General features: G+C 35.6%; 1 protein-coding gene across 4 annotated transcripts in view; it reads right to left on the bottom strand.

Moving 5' to 3' along the window:
* Nucleotides 1-7,627: 7,627 nt before the first annotated feature.
* DNAJC5B (DnaJ heat shock protein family (Hsp40) member C5 beta) overlaps nt 7,628-19,264 on the bottom strand; it is a 189,544-nt gene continuing 177,907 nt past the window's right edge. For all 4 annotated transcript variants that reach the window (XM_023533268.1, XM_023533270.1, XM_011364592.2 and 1 more), the window contains one exon: nt 7,628-8,958. In XM_023533268.1, the coding sequence (XP_023389036.1) occupies nt 8,864-8,958 (95 nt within the window). In that variant the 3' untranslated portion in view covers nt 7,628-8,863. The remainder of the gene's footprint in view (nt 8,959-19,264) is intronic.

Below are 19,264 nucleotides of genomic sequence, written 5' to 3'. Positions count from 1 at the left end.
CATATGCACATGAGAGAACTTTCGAGTTTTTCTTTTGAGGTGACCATTCTACAGATGAGGAAGTTTACCAAGAAAGATTAAATAATTTCTTCATGATGACTCTCCAGATTGGGGGAGTGGGGCTCAACTCAGGGTTACTGATTCCTTATTCGTGGCTTTCTGTAAATACGTACTGTCTCCAAGAAGGCTATTTGTGGGAAACCATAGAGATAATGTTTCCAAGATCAGAAAGGAAGTCATTCTGGAGAACTGCAGGGGAGATACAGTTGATTCCTGTTATTTGCAGTAGTCAGGTTCTATAAAGTCATCACAAATACTGATTTAGTGAACACTGAACTATTGCTCCTAGGGGAAACATAGGGTTGAGCCTCTGTTCATTAATACATAACTTTGTTTTATGTGTGTTTTTGTTTAGACACCTTATTTAATATATATAATTGATTCATTAACATTGAACTCACAGCCAGTAGTACTATTATCCATGCCTGAAAGAAGCTTATCTAACATACATATTTTCTCTGGAAGTTATGTTATAACCTCTTGCACTTAGAAACACTAGACATCGCTTCAGCACTATGCTTTTAGACATTTTAAATGTTGAAATCACCAAAAACACAAAATGCAAAAAATGTGGCACTTTACAAAAGAGCTGAAACAGGAAGGCAGAACATTGCCTTGTTTAGTCTCACCTGGGAAACTCAAATTTCTTGACATTCTGTGGATGTCTGTGAATGACCATGAAAAAAGTTTTAGCAAGTAGGCAAATTTACAAATATAGAATCTGTGAATATTTAAGAGTGACTTATTAAGCCAAACTAAACCCTGAATTATATGCCAAATCACTCCATCAAAATATCTTAATCAAACCAACCTTCAGTGCCCCATGTCTATTAAGGAGGGTAACAGGAGCCATCTGTGCTACAGGGAGATGGCAAGACCAACCCATCCAATTCCCGGGGCTCCATAAGCCCCTGCAAGCTCACCTGCAGTATTTCATACTCAAGGAAAGTGGGACTGTCATTTTGTTTATACAGTGTCTTTCCCAAAGTGTGATTTGGGGACATTGCACAGAGATTTTCTTCAGAGGTTCATATTTATTCCTTTAACAAACATTTGCATAGTCTCTACTATGTGCTGGGCACTGTTCTAGTGCTGGGGCTCCAGCAGGAAGCAAAACACACCAATCTTTACTCTGATGGAGCACATTTGGAAGGAGCAGACAGACAGTAGTTGACAATAAATGACGATGGGCTCAGCAATGGTGACTGCTCAAGGGAAAGATAGGTACAGGTAGGGTGCTGTGCTTTTCACAATGGCAAATTGACACAGACTACTAGAAACAAAAATTGCTATGTTGAATATATACATATATATACACACACATAACACATATATACTTGCATGCACACTTACTTTAAATGGTTGTGGATAAAGTTTCTTTAGAAAAAGTTCAAGTTTGCCAAATTATATTCCCATCATACTATGGAGAAATAATAAAGGATTGCTAATTTAATAGTTTGACGTAGACCTATGGTATTCACTTAGAGTGAAGGAGGGACAAATTAGAATTTGCTAAATGCAAACACTGTTTTGACATTAAATAAGTAGCTGTATCTGACTTTACATTAAATGAATAGCTGTATCTAATGTGTCATAGGGTGCAGGGTAGTGAGTATTTAAGCAGACAGACCCCAGAGTTAGACTCCCTGAGTCCAAATGCTGGTTCTCCTCTTATTAACGGCACGAGTTAATTAATGGCTCCAATTTTCACACTTGTGAAATAGAAAATAATATTACCTACCTCATAGGGTTGCTGTGAGCATTAAATGAATTAATCTGTAATATGCACTAAGAATAGTGCCTGGCACAGAGTAAGCACCATAAATATGTGTGCTATTAAGAAACTATATTAAAAAGTTTCCCTAGCACTATCTACACATCCTGGAAAATTATGGCAGGAATTTTATCAGAATTTTGAAAGTCACAGTTGTTTCCTAACATAACTACGCTAGAATCACTTTTAAAATTTTTTTTAAAAATCCAATTTTTCACTCACTCGATTAATGTTGCAGTTATTGGTCAGACAAGAGAAAGTGGCAGATATAGCTACCCAGGCCACACTGGCTTCCCAAGTAAGGAGGTGCTGCAAAGAGTCGAAAGAGAAAGAGGAGGAGGAGGAGGAGGAGGGGGACGGGGAGAGGAAGGGAACAAGGAGGAGGTTGTTTGTGGAAATTTTCAGTCTTTAAAGGTTTGCTTTTGAGAAAATCACTGGGAATTAAGTAAGGGCAATTCCCTAGAGGAATCTTCTTGCTCTGCAAAGGACTGTTGAAGAGAAAGGTAGACAATAAAAGGAGTGATAGGAGCGGGTATTCTTTTGAAAATAAGAGAACCCTGGGAAGGAGTTAGGCAGGGATGTGGAGATGGTTTGTTTTCAAAAATAGCAAATGTAGTTGGAAATATAAGAAGAGGCAATCCAGTGCAGCTGTTAACATTGTGGACTCCAGAACCAGCCTGCTCTGCCCTTCACTAGCTGGGTGATCTTGGCCAAGTTCCTTAACCTTTCTGTGTTTCAGTTTCTAAGCTCGAAAAATGGGGGATAATAACAATGCTGATAGTATTGGTTCCATAGGTTTTTGTGAGTATTAAGTGAATATATAATTGTAAAATAGATAAAACTAATACAAATCTCTTATTTTGTATTAAGAGGTGTCAGTGTCAGCTATGAGGCACTATGACTATTGTCATTATTGTTCAACAGATTTATTTTTAATTTATGAAAGAAATAAATCTTCCCTTCCTCTCCCAAATCTTCAAAAAGATTATTCATCTTTTTGAAATACAAATGCACTTCTGATCCTAAAAGCCATCATGTCTTACTTCCTTTAGTTTGGGGAAGGGATGTGCTGAGAAGAGGTAGGAAAGAGAACTAAGAAAAGCAGAAGATAAATAGGAAAATGAATCATTTTTCCTCTCTATTAAAATTTTATCCTCTTACTCAGAATAACATCTTTTAGGTGAAACTTTTCGTGGCTAAAAATAATTTCCTAGTACACTATATAGTATGTTTAAAAAATAAATTCCATGCTAAATACAACAAAGAAATTTCAAAATGAAGGCATTTGATATAAAACTGTTATGCTAATAAGTTAATCAATATATAAACAATATTTTTCATTGCTTGATAGCTTTCATTTGTTAACCTTTAAACCTAGGCTAGCTTTAAATTATTGCTTTCTGCAATTATAATAAATAATCCTGGAAAATGCCAGTTTAGTAAATAGTTAATATATACATTTTCAAATAGATCATTCCGAAATTTTTAAAGAAAATTTCCAAAATGAAATTTCCAAAATGAAAATCTGCACTAAAAGATTTCCCCCAATTATTTTTCATCAGGAAAGAAAGTGATCTTCTCATGAAGAGATGAATTTGGACATCTCAGGAGTGGAGATACTTGGGTACCAGAGCAGATTACTCAGAAGTAAAACGAAAAAAACCCTCACTAGGTAAGAATCCTTTCTTCCTAGTCCTGAGAACAGGGATGTGTCTGGGGGACTCTCCAGCATTGGAGAAGCTGATAACTGGATTTTTAGCCATTAGAAAGCTCAATTAGCAGCCCAGTGGTGAGCAGAATGTGTTAACTGTCCTGTAACTGCTGATTTGATTCTAGGAATTTAGTTTTGCTTCTTGGGGACAGCCCTGGAACAGCATGAAAATTCTAAAAAGTTGTATCACACTTACCCATTCATTTAGTGCTGAGCATGTTTAAGTCTCCTTTTGGAGAAAGGCTTTTCTGAGAAATGGCATATATAATGTGAGAATTAATCAATCAATCAATAGGTATTTTTTCATTTCCTACTTTGTTTTTAGCTCTGTGCAAAATACAGATATAAAGTAGAACTCTAAGATATAGTTCTGTAAATCACTGCTAGTTTGAGCCATCTACAATTTAGAAATAGATTTGTCTTATAGAAACTGGGTATACATGACTTAATCTAAATTTCTGGTCCTTTGTAGTCTAGAACTGTTCAAGAATAATATGAAGATTAATGTAACTTAGGTGCTTAGAAGAGCTGCAGGCTGAAAAAAGGTCGGGGGTGGGGGGAGTTGAGAGGAGGACTCATGTGTCTTAAATAAAAGTTTTCTCTGCTTGGAGAAGGACGGGTACCCCCGAAATGGGTATTTGTCTTTATATCAATGAGAAGTAAAGGAGGGCAAGCTGCTGAAATTTGTTAAAAAGATAACTCCGTAAGTGGGTCAGAGGCTTGATTGGGTGCCAAGCTAACATATTAATTTTTGTCTTGATTTAATTCAAAGCTTCCCTAAAAATAAGGATTCTAACAGCTTTTGTGTTTCTAGCAGTAGGGATTTCTTTATTCCATGACACAGGTTAATTTACTCATTTAACAAACATTCCTTGACTGTCAGGCATTGTTTTAAGCACTAAGGATTCAGCAGGACACAGATAAAAAAATCTTTGCCCTTGTGGTGTGGGAGGCAAAGAGTAATCAAGATAAAAAGTATATTAGTGAAAGGTACTAAGAAGAAAAACAGAGAATGGGAAGGGTATGGTGGGGATGTTACAGTGTTAGGTAGGGTAAGCCTAACACTGTAACATCCCCACCACACCCTCTGGGAAAGCCTATGGAGAAATGACACTTGTGAAAAAAATCTAGGGGAAGTTTCTTGATGCTCTAAGTACATTCTGTGTTCTAAATTAATCTAATTCTGACTCAGAGCTTCAGTTTAACAGAGTAGAAAGAAATTTATCTCAGCCAGGGTTTGAGAGTCACTCCCCTTCCTAGGGTTGTGAGGGGTCTGCAGGGGTTTATGTCTTTGTCCTCCAAGTGTGTTTCAGGCCCGTAATCTTGCTCCAGCCTGGTTGCTCCTGAGGTCTCATGTCCAACCATGAGCGGTTCCTTTGAGGAGCCAGATGTGGGCACAGGAATCTTTCATTATTGCTACAAAGTGGCCATGACTTAATTTTGTCACCTAGGCATCCAAGTGTTATTTTGTCATAGGAGCTCTTCTTTGTAGGGACGCAAGTCTGGGCTACTCTGGGAACTCCCCAGCAAACTCCCAAACCAATCTTTAGTCTAGACCACTCATCATGGGGTTACTTCTCTTCCTCAAGTTTCCATAAGCACTTTTCTAATGGCCCTTCTAAGAGCTCAAGCTCCCAAACAAAAGCCTGGCTGGTTGTCTCTCAGGTGTCTGACTACCTTTGTTTTTAACCTCCAAAACTATAGTAGCCAGAGAGTGACCTTTTAAGGTGAAGCCCGGTAGGAGAGCCTTCATTCCTTTGTGTCTCCTAAAGCAGTAAGGACAAAACAAAATTAATGTCTCAATAAATTACCTTTTCATGCATTCAAATAATCAATGTGGTCAGTATAAATTATTTCTATTTGTCAATATACTCAGAGAATTGTTTGAAAAATACTTTGTTCTCTCTTTAACTATTAGCATTGTGATTATTTGTGCTTGAAGTTAGGGGTTGCGGGGGGGACATTTCTTTAAGAATATTCTGTTACCCAGATTATTTGTAATCTCTCCCTCCACCACCAGTTGGAGTAGATTCACAATGGTTCAGTTTATCTGTGAAACCAGCAAATGTTAAGGTAGAGTTGACAGTGTGAGCAGAGAGGTTAGGAGAATAAAACAGAGAATTGAGGGTCAGATGGAAAAAACGTGGAAGTGGGAGAAGGGAGGAGGAGAGGAAGGAGCTGGAGTCCTGAGAAATAGGGAAGAGAAGGGACAGAGGAGAAAAATGAAGTGAAGAAGACTCAAGATGAGGGCATGAATAAACAGAGAAGTGTAGAATAAAGACAATTAAGAAACAAGCGAGGAGCACTGATCCAGTGTTAAACTCATACAGTTCTGGAGGTCAGAAGTTTGACACTGATGTCAGGGTGTTTGCAGGGCTCTGTTGCAAGGCCGAGAGGAGAATTCATTTCCTCATGTTTTTCAGATTTTAGGGGCTGCCTGCATACCTTGACTCATGACCCCCTTTCTCTTCCATCTTTAAGCCAGATCTCTGACCATTCATCTTTCTGACCATTCTTCTGTGGTCAGATCTTTCCCTCTTCATAGGTAGGAAAGGTTCTCCATTTTTAAGGACCCATGTGATTAGATTGGATAATCCAGTTGGATAATCCAGGATGATCTCCCCATCTCAAGGTCCGTAATAATCACATTCACAAAGTCCCTTTTGCCATGAGAGGTGATATATTCCTAGGTTCTGGACATTAGGACATAAGTATCTTAGGGGTCCATTATTGTGCCTACCACAGAGATCATGTAGCCTTATTTGAAACCTTTTCTGTAGGTCAGAAGATCAGGCCGTGCATTACCAGGTAAGTGTATTTCCAGGCTAGGCCATGTCAAGCATGTTTTAGCGTACATACCATTTGAAATGTAGAAATAGAATGTCATTTATTCTCAAAGAATTAAGATATGTGTTTTTTGATAAAAATGCACATTATTAAAATTATGTTCTAATGTAAGACAGCAAAATAAATAAATAAATAAATGGATGACCTATGAAACTTTATATGAAATCTCCTACTCTGGTAGCCTGGAGGCCAAGATTGGGTTGTAGGCCACTGAAGTGGCTGGTCCATTTGACCCTGCATGAATCAGGGCCATGCAACCATGCTGAAGATCATGGTCAGTGTGTTCCGTCTTTCTCTGATGCTTCTCTGATCAGGTGCTTGTGGATTCAGAATAACTGCAGGTGATTCCAGATGGCAGCTCCTGTTGACCCTCACAAAAAGCTTAAGTGGCCCCTCCTCAGATGAAGAGTCCATCCTTGTTTCTATGTAGCTAAGGGGCATTCTGTGGGACTCATTTCCTCATTCTTAGGCATTCATGTGCTTACATTTGCAACACATCGTTATAACTGGAACTAGCCCTTTGTGGGAAATATCGGCCAGAACCTCTCTGGGAATTTAAGTCCACTATGTGATTCTGATTCATGCCCTGTCCTCGTCTTAGACCAGCTCTCTGGGCAAACTGGGACTGGAAGCAAAAAAAAAAAAAAAAAAAAATCATGCGAGAGAGGAAAATGAGATCTGAGGGAGAAAGAGAAGATGTGCTTTGTGTTGTACAGGTTGCTATTCAAAAATAGGCCTGATTTTTGCTTAGAGTCCTTAGGAAGGAAATGTAGTGGTTCAAATTATCCACAGGGGCTGTTTATCTTATTGTTCCCTTCAAATGCAAAATAGCATTTGTTTGTTGAATACAGTTCTGAGCTTTTGCTGGCCACTAGAGCTGTTAGTGTTAGGTATCTTCATGGGTCTTGTTGGGTGAGAGTTTATATACATAAGAAGTCACATTATGTTTGTCCACATATTCACATTGATGTAAGACCACCTTATATTTGTTAAACACTTGATTTTTCAGAGTTCTTTCACCTCGACTATTTCATCTGGTCTTACAGCAACTTGGAAGGTGACAGAGCAAATACGAAAACAGAGTCATGGGGAGATTAGCCATATTACTCTCATCTCATGTGGTCGAATTGCGAGTTAGTGAAAACTTAGATTAGAACCAGGTTTCTTAACTTTCAAACCATGGCTCTGTCTACTTGATTATGTCGATTCAAAAAAAAAAAAAAAATTCCAGTAACTCAAGAGTTAGAACAGAGTTTTAATGATGTCAGAATTGTCAGCTATCACACCATTTTCACAATGTATATTTAACCTCAATTAACTGTAATTTGGTGGTAGGGGGAATAGGAAACAAACAAAAAAATGACCTTTCATAATATTATATAAAAACATAACAGGATCTTGAAAAGTTCAATGTACATAAAGATCTAAAAAGACCTAGAAAAACAAATATTTTTGCTGCTGTGGTATTTGAGAAATAGCATATAGTTTCCATCACATAATGAATACAGGGATCAAACGAGTAATTGTAGAGATGATCTCTAAGCTTAAATGTTCAACATAAATACAGAGCTGAGCATTTTCTAGTCAACGTAATTAATCCCACCAAAAATGGCATAAGTGATATGCCTTTAAATTTAAATTTAGGCTATAGAATTTAGAATTCTACTCTTTACCTCATATGCTTTTTTCCCTTAGTCTGGCTAGTCTAGGGTAGTTTTACACAATTTATTTTTATTTAAAAATGGTGCACACATTGTTTGGGGATGTTTTGGGCTCAGAATAGTTTTTTGGACCATTTACAACATTTAACTGGGTTAAAGTTTTGTGTTTGTTGCCAATTAAAAAGTACACACAATACCTGTTTCTCCCTGTTTTTACTTGTCAATATTTAGTAAATGACAATTTTTAATCTTTCAAAAATATACTTTTAAATACTGTGGCCCATCTCTTTTGCATAATAATTTCCTCCTATCTCTTGAAATGTTTCTGTAGCCATACTGAATATTGACAGGGAAAAATCTCCACACATATGAAAAATTCCTCCTAAATTCTCAAGTATATTTTGCTGAAGATATTTATGGCAGACATGAATATTACATTTAGCTAAATAGATGAAAAGTGGCCTCTGTTTTGGAATGCTATTTTAGCCTGTAAAGAATGAGGTCTGGCTCACATAAAGGACAGGCTCAAAATGCCTGTCTAGTGCCACTGTCTTACCTTATGCAAGGAGCATAAAACAACTCTTCAGGCCTTTATTCATTGAAATGGAATGTGTTTCATTAGGAATTCTACTCAAAGAGTAAGTCTGCATACTAAGGAAGTTATGTAGCAATTATCTTTTCCTAACCTAAAAATAAAATACAAATGTGGTAAAGTTCACAGCATTTCATGCTCCACACCCTCCCCTCATGACCACCTGGAGACACAGCGGAAGCAAGAGGAGGTACTGTGGACCCCCAATGGGCTCAATATTAAGAGTCTGTGCAATAGCTTCGAGGTCCTTCTCTGATGAGCTGTGTTTTCTCATTTGCATTTGTAGGCTGGAGAACGACGGGAAATTCCACATCTAAAAATAAAAAAAGCAAAGTAATAAACACCCTCTCATCATGCTGTGTTTCCTTTAATGAGGCAAGTGGTGGATATTTTTTGTTGAAATGATGATTGGCAAATTAATTCAGTTTATAAGATACTACCCTTTAAAGGACTTCAGAAGGGAGGAAACCCTATCTTTATTCTTCATTTAAGGTCTCTCAGTTATAGAATTATAAAACCAAAGCACTGAACTCAGCTTTTACTTTGAGGCAATTGCTGAACTTGGTGAACTTGAGCTTTAGTTTTTACCATCTTATGGGAATGAGGACAGGCCCACTACATATGTCATATAGACTATAATATATATCTATATAAAAAATACCCCCTAAAGTTATGCAGCACACAATTGCGTATATGGTCCTGATTGGGAGAGTGTTCAAAACCCAGAGCTTGCTTAGGTAAAAAGTCTAATAGGAAGCTCCCCACATAAAGCTAGTACCCCAAATGGTTATGTGCTTTCTAAATTATCATACCTCTAAAGCTGCAAGGAAATTTGTTATTCTTGAGTTTTGGTGCTGAGGTACAAGAGAAAAGAGATCCCCTAAAACTTTTTAATGGCAAGCCAATAAGCACACAAATTGCCAGACCAAACAATACCTGTTTGTTCTAAGAAAGCTCAAGGTGATAATTTAGTTTAAAATGGTCCAGTGCAAGATGTGCTCCCAAGCATCTAGCATAACTGAATGGCCCCACCAACGCAGGCCTCAAAAAAATCACTAAAAAATTTCAAGAGATATGAACTTATAGTAAAAATAGATAAAAGAGATAGGAGACGATGAGATGAGATGAGATGAGATGAGATGAGATGAGATGAGATGAGATGAGATGAGATGAGATGAGATGAGATGAAAGAGAGAGAGAGAGATGGAAATCGAGAAGGAGGAAAGATTACGCATAGAAACAATATATACTGAGTGAGAGCCAACAGAAACAACAGAAGGCCAAATCAAACCCAGAAAGACTTCAAATCCTACACTTACCAGACACAGAAATTTAAAAAGTTTTGATATGTGTTTTATATGATCCAATGAATTTTGAAATTAATAAAAAAGAATATCTAGAGAGTAAAACATCTGAAATTTTTAAAACTTGATGAATGGGTCTAACAGCCAAAGAGAGAATTAGTTAAGTGAATGACAGATCTGAGGAGATTAATCATGATGTAACACAGAGAAACAAAGAAGTAAAATATAAAAGAAGTTAAAAGACCTGAAGAATAGATTGATAAGGTCTAATTTATATCTAATAAGACTTTCATAAAGAAATGTAGAATAGAGGCAATTTTTGAAGATTTAATGGCTGAGAATTTCCTAAAATTGATGAAAGACACCAATCCACAAATTTAAGAACAGGCCAGGATAAATTGAAAAGAAATTCATATTTAAAACATTTTGCCCGAATGCTGAAGATGCACTGGCAGCTAGTCTAGCAGCGGAGCTTGGGCATAAGATGTAATATGGAAGATGTTAGAAACATAGCAGAGTGAGGGCTGTCCCTGGATCTCTCTCCTTGAAATAACAGTAAGTTGAAATAACACCCAACCTGCACACAAGCACGTCTGAGTGAATGATCTGCACATTAAGAGCTTTCAGAGGTCAGAACCACAGGAGGCATGGGGGTAGATTGGGAGGAACAAAGAAGCTGCCTCATGCAGCCAGGAGCTCCTTGTAGGAGGAGGAGAAGGGGAGAAATTATGGCTGCTTAGGCAGGAACAGCCCTGCCTAAGGGATCAGTTAGTTTCATGCAGCAGAACCCAGGGATCAGGGCAGAAAGCAGAGCGGGAACTAAGTGCAGAGGGGTAGTAGCTGTTTCTTAGCAGCTATGGATGTGAAGTAGGAGACTGAGACACTGAGACTAGCAGCAGACCCCACTCACCAACCTAGAGCATGCCTTCCCTCCACCCCCTATCCTCCCAGACCTAGCACTGGGGAGCCCAAGGGAAATTTCAGCAAACAGTACTGAAACAAAAATCCACTGGTGGTACCACTGATGGGCTGGGACCGAGGGTAGTGATCACAACTTGAATATTTAATCTATCAGAGAGAAAAAAGGCATTATAAGCCTCAAAGCAGAGATCCAAGAGGCTCGAACGCCACCTGCTGGAAATCAAAAGAAAACCACTTTCTTATCAACAGGCTAAAGAGAGACCTCTATATAATGTCTTTCTGGAAAAAAAGAAAAGAAAAAGCAGAATACATTGCCATTAATGCCCGGGCGGAGAAATAGTCTAGCAAACACTATGAATAACCAGGGTGACAAGGCAGCTCAGAAAGAAAGAGAAAAATCTCCAGAAAATAAGCTTAAAGACATAGAAATATGCAGTTTAAATGATAGAGATTTCACGATTGCACTTGTGAAAAAATCTCATTAAGATGCAAAATAATTCAGATCAACAATTCCAAGAACTTAGAAAAAATGGGCCAGCAAAATGAGTTGTTCAGCAATGAGATTGGAACCCTAAAAAAGAACCAAATAAAACTTCTGGAGATGAAGAACACGCTAAAAGAGATGAAGAGTGAAATAGCAAGCTTAGGAAATAGAGCTGACCAGATAGAGGACAGAATCAGTGATATCAAAGACAGAAATCTAGAAATAATTCAGGAGGAAGAAGAGAGAGACCAAAGAGTGAAAATAAAGAGAAATACAAGAACTAGCTAATACCATCAGGAGAGGCAACATAAGAATAATGGGCATCCCAGAAGGAGAAGAGAGGGAGAAAGGATCAGAAAGCATATTCAGACAAATAGTTGATGAGAATTTCCCAAATCTGAGGAATGAGCTGGAGCTTTGAATTCAAGAAGCTAACAAAACACCCAAAAAGACCTTCTCCAAGACATATTACATTAAAATTATCAAAAATTAATGACAAAGAAAGAATTCTCAAGGCAGCCAGAGAATATAAGACAGTAACCTATAAAGGAAAACCCATTAGGCTACCTTTGGACTTCTCAGCACAAACCTTACAAGCCAGAAAGGAGTGGAACCAAATATTCAAACTATTAAATGAAAGGAATTACCAGCCAAAAATAATGTATTCAGCAAAGCTCTCCTTTACATATAAAGGGGGAAATAAAGACCTTTACAGACATACAAAAGTTGAGGGAATTCCCCACTTAGAATTACAGGAAATACCAAAAGGGGTCAGCCCATCTGAAACAAAATGAAAAAAACAAAACAAAACAAAACATAACTATGAGTAAGATGACTAACAGGCAGACAGAAGCAGAACAGTGCCACCTTTATTGTGAACTTAATAAGAAGAGAATTGCTATTTCTCTTATAAGTTAGAAATGAATGTTCAGCATACATAGAGACAATTTGAGACAATAATAACAGAAGAGAGAGGAATCAAAGATCCAAATTCACAAAGAGGAATGGAGATAAGGCACATGCAGAAGAAAAGGAAGAAGAAAAGGAGATATATCTATATCTATCTCTAGATAGATAGATAGATAGATAGATAGATAGATAGATAGATAGATGATAGATAGATAGATTATCTAGATAGATAGAGATAGATATCTAGATAGATAGATAGAGATAGAGATAGATATAGATATATCTCCTTATTCTTAATAGTAACTATATACCAAAGATACATAACTGAAGTACATAACATAAAACAAGAAAGGCCAGAGGAAAAATTCACAAAACCCCACCAAATTAAAATAATATACAGAAACAAAGACAAGGAAACAATAGAAACACTGAGCTACCAGGAAACAAAAGATAAAATGGCTATAGGAAAACCTCATATTTCAATAATCACCCTAAATGTAAATGGACTGAACTCACCAATAAAAAGGCACAGATTTGCAGAGTGGATCAAAAAACAAAACCCAACCATATACTGCCTCCAGGAGACATATTTCAGTTCCAAAGACAAATATAAACTCAAAGTGAAAGGGTGGAAAATGATAATCCATGCAATGGCATTCAGAGAAAAGTGGGAGTAGCAGTACTAATATTGGATGAAATAGACTTCAAAATGAAAAAGGTAAAGAAAGATACTGAGGGACACTTCATAATGATAAAGGGAATCATACACTAAGAAGACATAATACTTATTAATATCTATGCTCCCAATCAGAGAGCTCTGAAATATATAAAGCAATTACTAACAGAACTAAAGGAACTGACCAAAACACTATCATAGTAGGGGACCTTAATACCTTACTGTCAGATATGGACAGATCATTCAAACAGAAAATCAATAAGGAAATAACATCCTTAAATGACACATTAGACCAACTGGACATAATTGACATTTACAGAGCCTTTCATCCCAAAATAGCTGCTTATACATTCTTCTCTGGTGCACATGGAACATTCTCATGGATTGACCCCACATGCTGGGACACGAAACTAGCCTCAACAAATATAAGAGGATTGAAATCATCCCAGCCATATTCTCTGATCATAATGCTTTGAAGCTGGAGATCAACTGTAAAAAGAAAGTAGGAAGGACCACAATACATGGAGATTAAACAACATGCTACTGAAGAATAACTGGGTCAGAGAAGAAATAAAAAGAGAGATCAAGAGATACATACAAACAAATGAGAATGATAGTACAACATATCAAGATTTTGGGGACACGGCAAAAGCGGTTATAAGAGGAAAGTTCATATCATTACAGGCCTATCTCTGGAAACAAGAAAGAGCCCAAATAACCTAAAGCTTCATCTTAAAAAACTAGAAAAGGAAGAACAAATGAAGTCTGAAGTCAGCAGAAGGAAAGAAATAATTAACATTGGAGCAGAAATAAATGAAATTGAAAACAAACAAACAAACAAACAAAAAAACAATAGAAAAATAAATGCAACAAAGAGCTGGTTCTTTGAGAAGGTTAATAAAATTTTCAAACCCCTGGCCAGACTCACTAAAGAAAAAAGAGAAAGGACACAAATAAACAAAATCAGGGATGAAAGAGGGGAAATTATGACTGATATTGCAAAAATATAAAAGATCATACAAGAATACTATGAAAAAGTATATAACACCAAATTTAATAACCTAGAAGAAATGGACAAGTTCTTAGAAATATACAACCTTCCTAGACTGAATCAAGAATTGAAAAATCTAAGTAGACCAATCTATAGAAATTGAAACAATCAGCAGAAATCTACCAAAAAGTAAAAGTGCAGGACCAGATGGCTTCACCAATGAATTTTACTGAACATTCAAAGATTTAATACCTATTCTTCTGAAACTCTTCCAAAATATCGAACATATGATCTTATCAATAGATGCAAAAAAAAAAAAGAGCCTTTGACAAGATACAGCATCCATTTATGATCAAAACACTTAATAAAATAGGTGTGCAAGGAAAGTACCTCAACATAATAAAGGCCATATACGACAGACCCTCAGCTAACATTATACTTAATGGTTAAAAACTGAAAACCTTTCCTCAAAGATCAGGAAAAAGACAAGGCTGTCAGCTATCATCACTGTTATTCAATATAATATTTAAGGTCCTAGCAAGTGTAATCGGGCAAGAGAAAGAAATAAAAGACATTCAAATAGGAAATGAAGAAGTCCAAGTGTCACTATTTGTGGATGACATGATGCTCTATATAGAAAACCTAAAGACTCCAAGAACACTACTAGAAATAATAAACAAATATAGTAAAGTTTCAGGATACAAAATCAATGCTCAAAAATCCATAGCATTTTTATACTCTAATAATGAATTGTCAGAAAAAGAAATGAAAAAAAATTCCTTTTACAGTTGTAACAAAAAAGAATAAAATACCTAGGAATAAACCTTAACAAAATACATAAAGGACCTATATAATGAAAACTATAAGACTCTATTAAAACAAATTAAAGAAGACACAAAGAAATGGAAAGATATTCTGTGTTCTTGGATTGGAAGAATCAACATGGTTAAAATGACCTTATTATTTAAAGCATTATACAGATTTAATGCAATCCCCATCAAAATCCCATCAGCATTTTTTAAAGAAATAGAACAAAAAAATAATCAGATTTTTTTGTATGGAAACACAAAAGACCCAGTATCACCAAAGCCATCCTGAAAAAACAAAAACAAAAACAAAAACAAAAACAAGGCTGGAGGTATCACTCTGCCCGATTTCAATTTATACTACAAAGTGACAATAATCAAAACAGCATGGTATTGGTAGAAAAACAGACACACAGACCAACGAAACAGAATTGAGAGTCCAGAAGTAAACCTGGAAGTAAAGAGGTCCCGTCTATATAGGCAAATAATTTTCGACAAAAAAGCCAAAAACATGCAATAGAAAAAGGAAAGTCTCTTCAATAAATGGTGCTCAGAAAACTGAAAAACCACCAGCAAAAGAATGAAACTAGACTGTTGTCTATCACCACATACCAAAATTAACTCAAAATGGATTAAGGACCTGAATATAACACCCAAAACAATAAATTGCATAGAAGAAAACCTAGGTACTAAACTCATGGACCTTGGACTTAAAGAGCATTTTATGAATTTGACTTCAAAGGCAAGGGAAGTAAAAGCAAAAATAAATGAATGAGACTACATCAAACTAAAAAACTTCTGCTCAACAAAAGAAATCTTCAACAAGGCAAAGAGACAACCATCTGAATGGAAAAATGTACTTGTAAACAATGCCTCCGATAAGGACCTAATATCCAAAATATACAAAGAACTCATATAACTCAATAACAGAAAAGCAAATAATGCAGTTTAAAAATGGGCAGAGGACCTGAACAGACACTTCTCTCAAGAAGACATACAAATGGCCAACAAACATATGAAAGGATGCTCAACTTCACTAGCTATTAGGGAAATGCAAATCAAAACAAAAATGAGATATCATCTCACACCTGTTAGAATGGCTATTATCAACAGGGCAAGTAATAACAAGTATTGGAAAGGATGTGGAGAAAAAGGAACCCTCATACACTGCTGGTGGGACTGCAAATTGGTACAACCACTATGGAAAACAGAATGGAGGTTTTTCAAAAAACTAAGAATTGATCTACCATATGATCGAGCAATCCCTCTACTGGATATTTACCCTAAAAATTTGAAAACATTTATCCAAAAGATATATGCACACTGATGTTTATAGCAGCATTTTTCATGGTGGCCAGGACATGGAAGCAACCGAAGTGTCCTACAATAGATGATTGGACAAAGAAGATGTGACATATATCCAATGGAATATTATTTAGCTATAAGAAGAGATGAAATACTGCCATTTGCAACAACATGCATATATCTTGAGTAATGATGCTAAGCAAAATAAGCCAGACAGAAAAAGTTGAAAACCACATGACATCACTTATATGTGGGATATAAATCCAAAAGCAACAAACAAACATGACAAATAAACATGGACATGGACAGTGGACTAGCAGTTGCGAGAGGGAGGAGGGGATGGGGAGAAGGAGAAAGGTAGATTAGATAAAAGGGGTCAAATATGTGGTGACAAAAAGAAATCTAAATATGGACGGTGAACACACAATATATATGTATATATATAACTTAGTGTTGAATTGTACACTTGAAACTTATTGGATTTTTTTAATGTCAGCCCAATAAAAAATAATTAAAATTAAAAAAAGAAAAAAAAGGATGTAAAAATAAATAAATAAAAAATAAAACATCTTAGTGACATTGAAGAACACCAAAGACAATGGTTTTAAAAGCAGTCTTACTTCTCAATAGCAAATATGGAAGATAGAAAAGTAAGGAATTATATTTTCAATATGGTAAAAGAAGATATCAACCTAAATTTGTGGACAAACCCTCTTATTTTTTTAAGCATGATATACAGGTATTTTCAGACAATAAAAACAGAAATAGTGCCACCCAAAGACCCAATTTAAAAGATGTATTTCAAGCAGAAAGAAAGTGTTACCAGATGGAATATTTGTGCTGTGAAAAGAAATGATTTAGTAAAGACAGTGGTAGATATGTAAATAAAACTAAATGATTATTGACTATATAGAGCAATAATAATAATTTATGAGGCTTAACATTAAGATAAAACTAGAATACAATAGTGTATGAATCAGAATGGAGGTGATCAGAGTCTTATAAAGTTCTGGTATTCTTCAGGGGTGAGTAAAGATAAGAATTAACTTTAAATTTTAATAACTTGATACATTTCTAGAGTATCCCTAAAAGAATAAAACAGAGACTATAATTTCCAAACTGGAAGATGGAAAGAAATAGAATGTGAAAAACATATTCTATTACTACAAAAGAGAAAAAGGAAAGAAAAGAGATACAGAATGATCATCAACTTAAACGATAATTATAATAATGAAATATTAAGAGGAAGCATGTACATAATACATATTATGGGCCCAACACTGTTCTCAGCACTTTATGTATATTAACTCACTTAAATAACAGCACTACGAGGTAGGGTTAATATTATAGCAATTTTTCAGTAAAGGAATCTGAGGCATAGAATGTTTTAAGTAATTAGCCTGAGGCTAGGCAGTATTTCTTAGAATTTGTTCTCTTAAAGACTATACTATACTATCTCTCACTAGAGTAAATTAATATTGAAAACCAATATATCATTAATTATAATAAATACAAGTGGACTTAATACTCTATTTAAAAGAACAATATTGTCAGACAATAAATCCTCCAGCTACATGCTATTTACAAAAGACACATCAAAAACATAAGGACAAAAGAAAAGTTAAGAATAAAAGGATGGAAACATTTACCACACAAACACTAAGAAAAGGAAAGCTAATAAAACTATTTTAACAGACTAAAAGACAAAAAGCATTGCTAGAGCTAGAGGGTAACTGCATAATAATAAAATAATTCACCAAGGAGCTATAAAAATTCTAAACTTATATACACTAATAATATAGCCTCAAAGTATATGAGGCAAAAATTGACAGAACTTTCAGAGAAGTAGAAAAATCCATCATCACGGTGGAAGATTTGAATTCTTCTCTTACTAACTGACTGATGAAGCAAGCAAAAAAAAAAATCTTTAAGGCTATAAAGAATTTGAAAAGTGTAATGTTGTAGACTGAATTATGTCTGTCCCTTCCAAAAAAACATATGTTGAAGTTCTAATCCGTAGTACACCAGATGGGACCATATTTGGAGAGAGTATCTTGAAAGAGGTAATTAAGTTAAAATGAGGTCCTCTAAGTGGGCCTTAATCCAATATAATTGGTGTCCTTATACGGAGAGGATATTAGGACGCGGGCACATACACAGGAAAGGCCATGTGAGGAGAAAATGGTCATCTATGTGCCAAGAAGTGAGGCCTCAGAGGAAACCAATCCTGAGACAATGATGAGATGTTCTCACAGAAGACTATTATACAAGAGTGAAATTGAAAGAAAGTCATATGTAAGTGAATGAATCTCAGAAATGTCATGATGAGTGAGAAAAAGCAAGTAGAAGGATAATGGTTGCATATAAGTTCATTCATTTAAGTTCAAAAATATGCAAAAACCAAGCAATGTATTGATTATGAATATAAATATATATAGTTGTAATACTAAAAAGAATAGTAAGAAAACGATTACACTATAATAATTGAGACATAGATAGAAATAAACTAAGTGTCTATTGATGGATTAATAGATAATAAAAATGTGATATATATATACACGCAATGAAATATTGTTCAGCTATAAAAAATAAGGAAATCCTGCTATTTGCGACAACACAGATGGATCTTGAGTACATTATGCTAAGTGAAATAAGTCAGACATAGAAAGGTAAATACTATATGATCTCACTTAAATATGGATCTAAAAGCAAAACAAAACCCAATCTCCTAGAAAAAGTTATCAGATTCATGGTTACTAAAGGAAGGGGGAGGCAGGAGGTGAAATTGGATAAAAGGTGGCTGAAAGGTACCAAGTCCCAGTTATAAGGTACATAAGTGCTGGCGTTGTAATGTTCAACATGATGTCTAATTAACACTGCTGTGCAGTGTGTTTGAAAGTTGCTAGGAGAGTAAATCCAAAAAGTTCTCATCACAAGGGAAAGGTTTTTTTCTTTTTTCTTTTTTTCTTTTTTTGGTATCTATAGAGGCGATGGATGTTAACTAAACTTATAATGGTAATTCTTTCACAAGTATGTTAGTCAAGTCATTATGCTGTACACCTTAAAGTTCTAGAGTGCTGTATGTGAATTTAAGTATCTGAATCAAACTTAAAGAAAATGATTATAGGTGATTTAAGATAATTACCTCTGAAGAGGGAAAAGCAAATGAACTTAAAAGGTAATGGCAATATTCTTTTTCTGAAAGGTAGAAAGTCAGGTTATA

This window comes from Pteropus vampyrus, unplaced genomic scaffold (genome assembly GCF_000151845.1).
Source record: "Pteropus vampyrus isolate Shadow unplaced genomic scaffold, Pvam_2.0 Scaffold99, whole genome shotgun sequence".
NCBI classification, from domain to species: domain Eukaryota; kingdom Metazoa; phylum Chordata; class Mammalia; order Chiroptera; family Pteropodidae; genus Pteropus; species Pteropus vampyrus.
The sequence above is the reverse complement of the archived record's forward strand: the minus strand, read 5'-3'. Positions and strand labels throughout refer to the sequence as shown.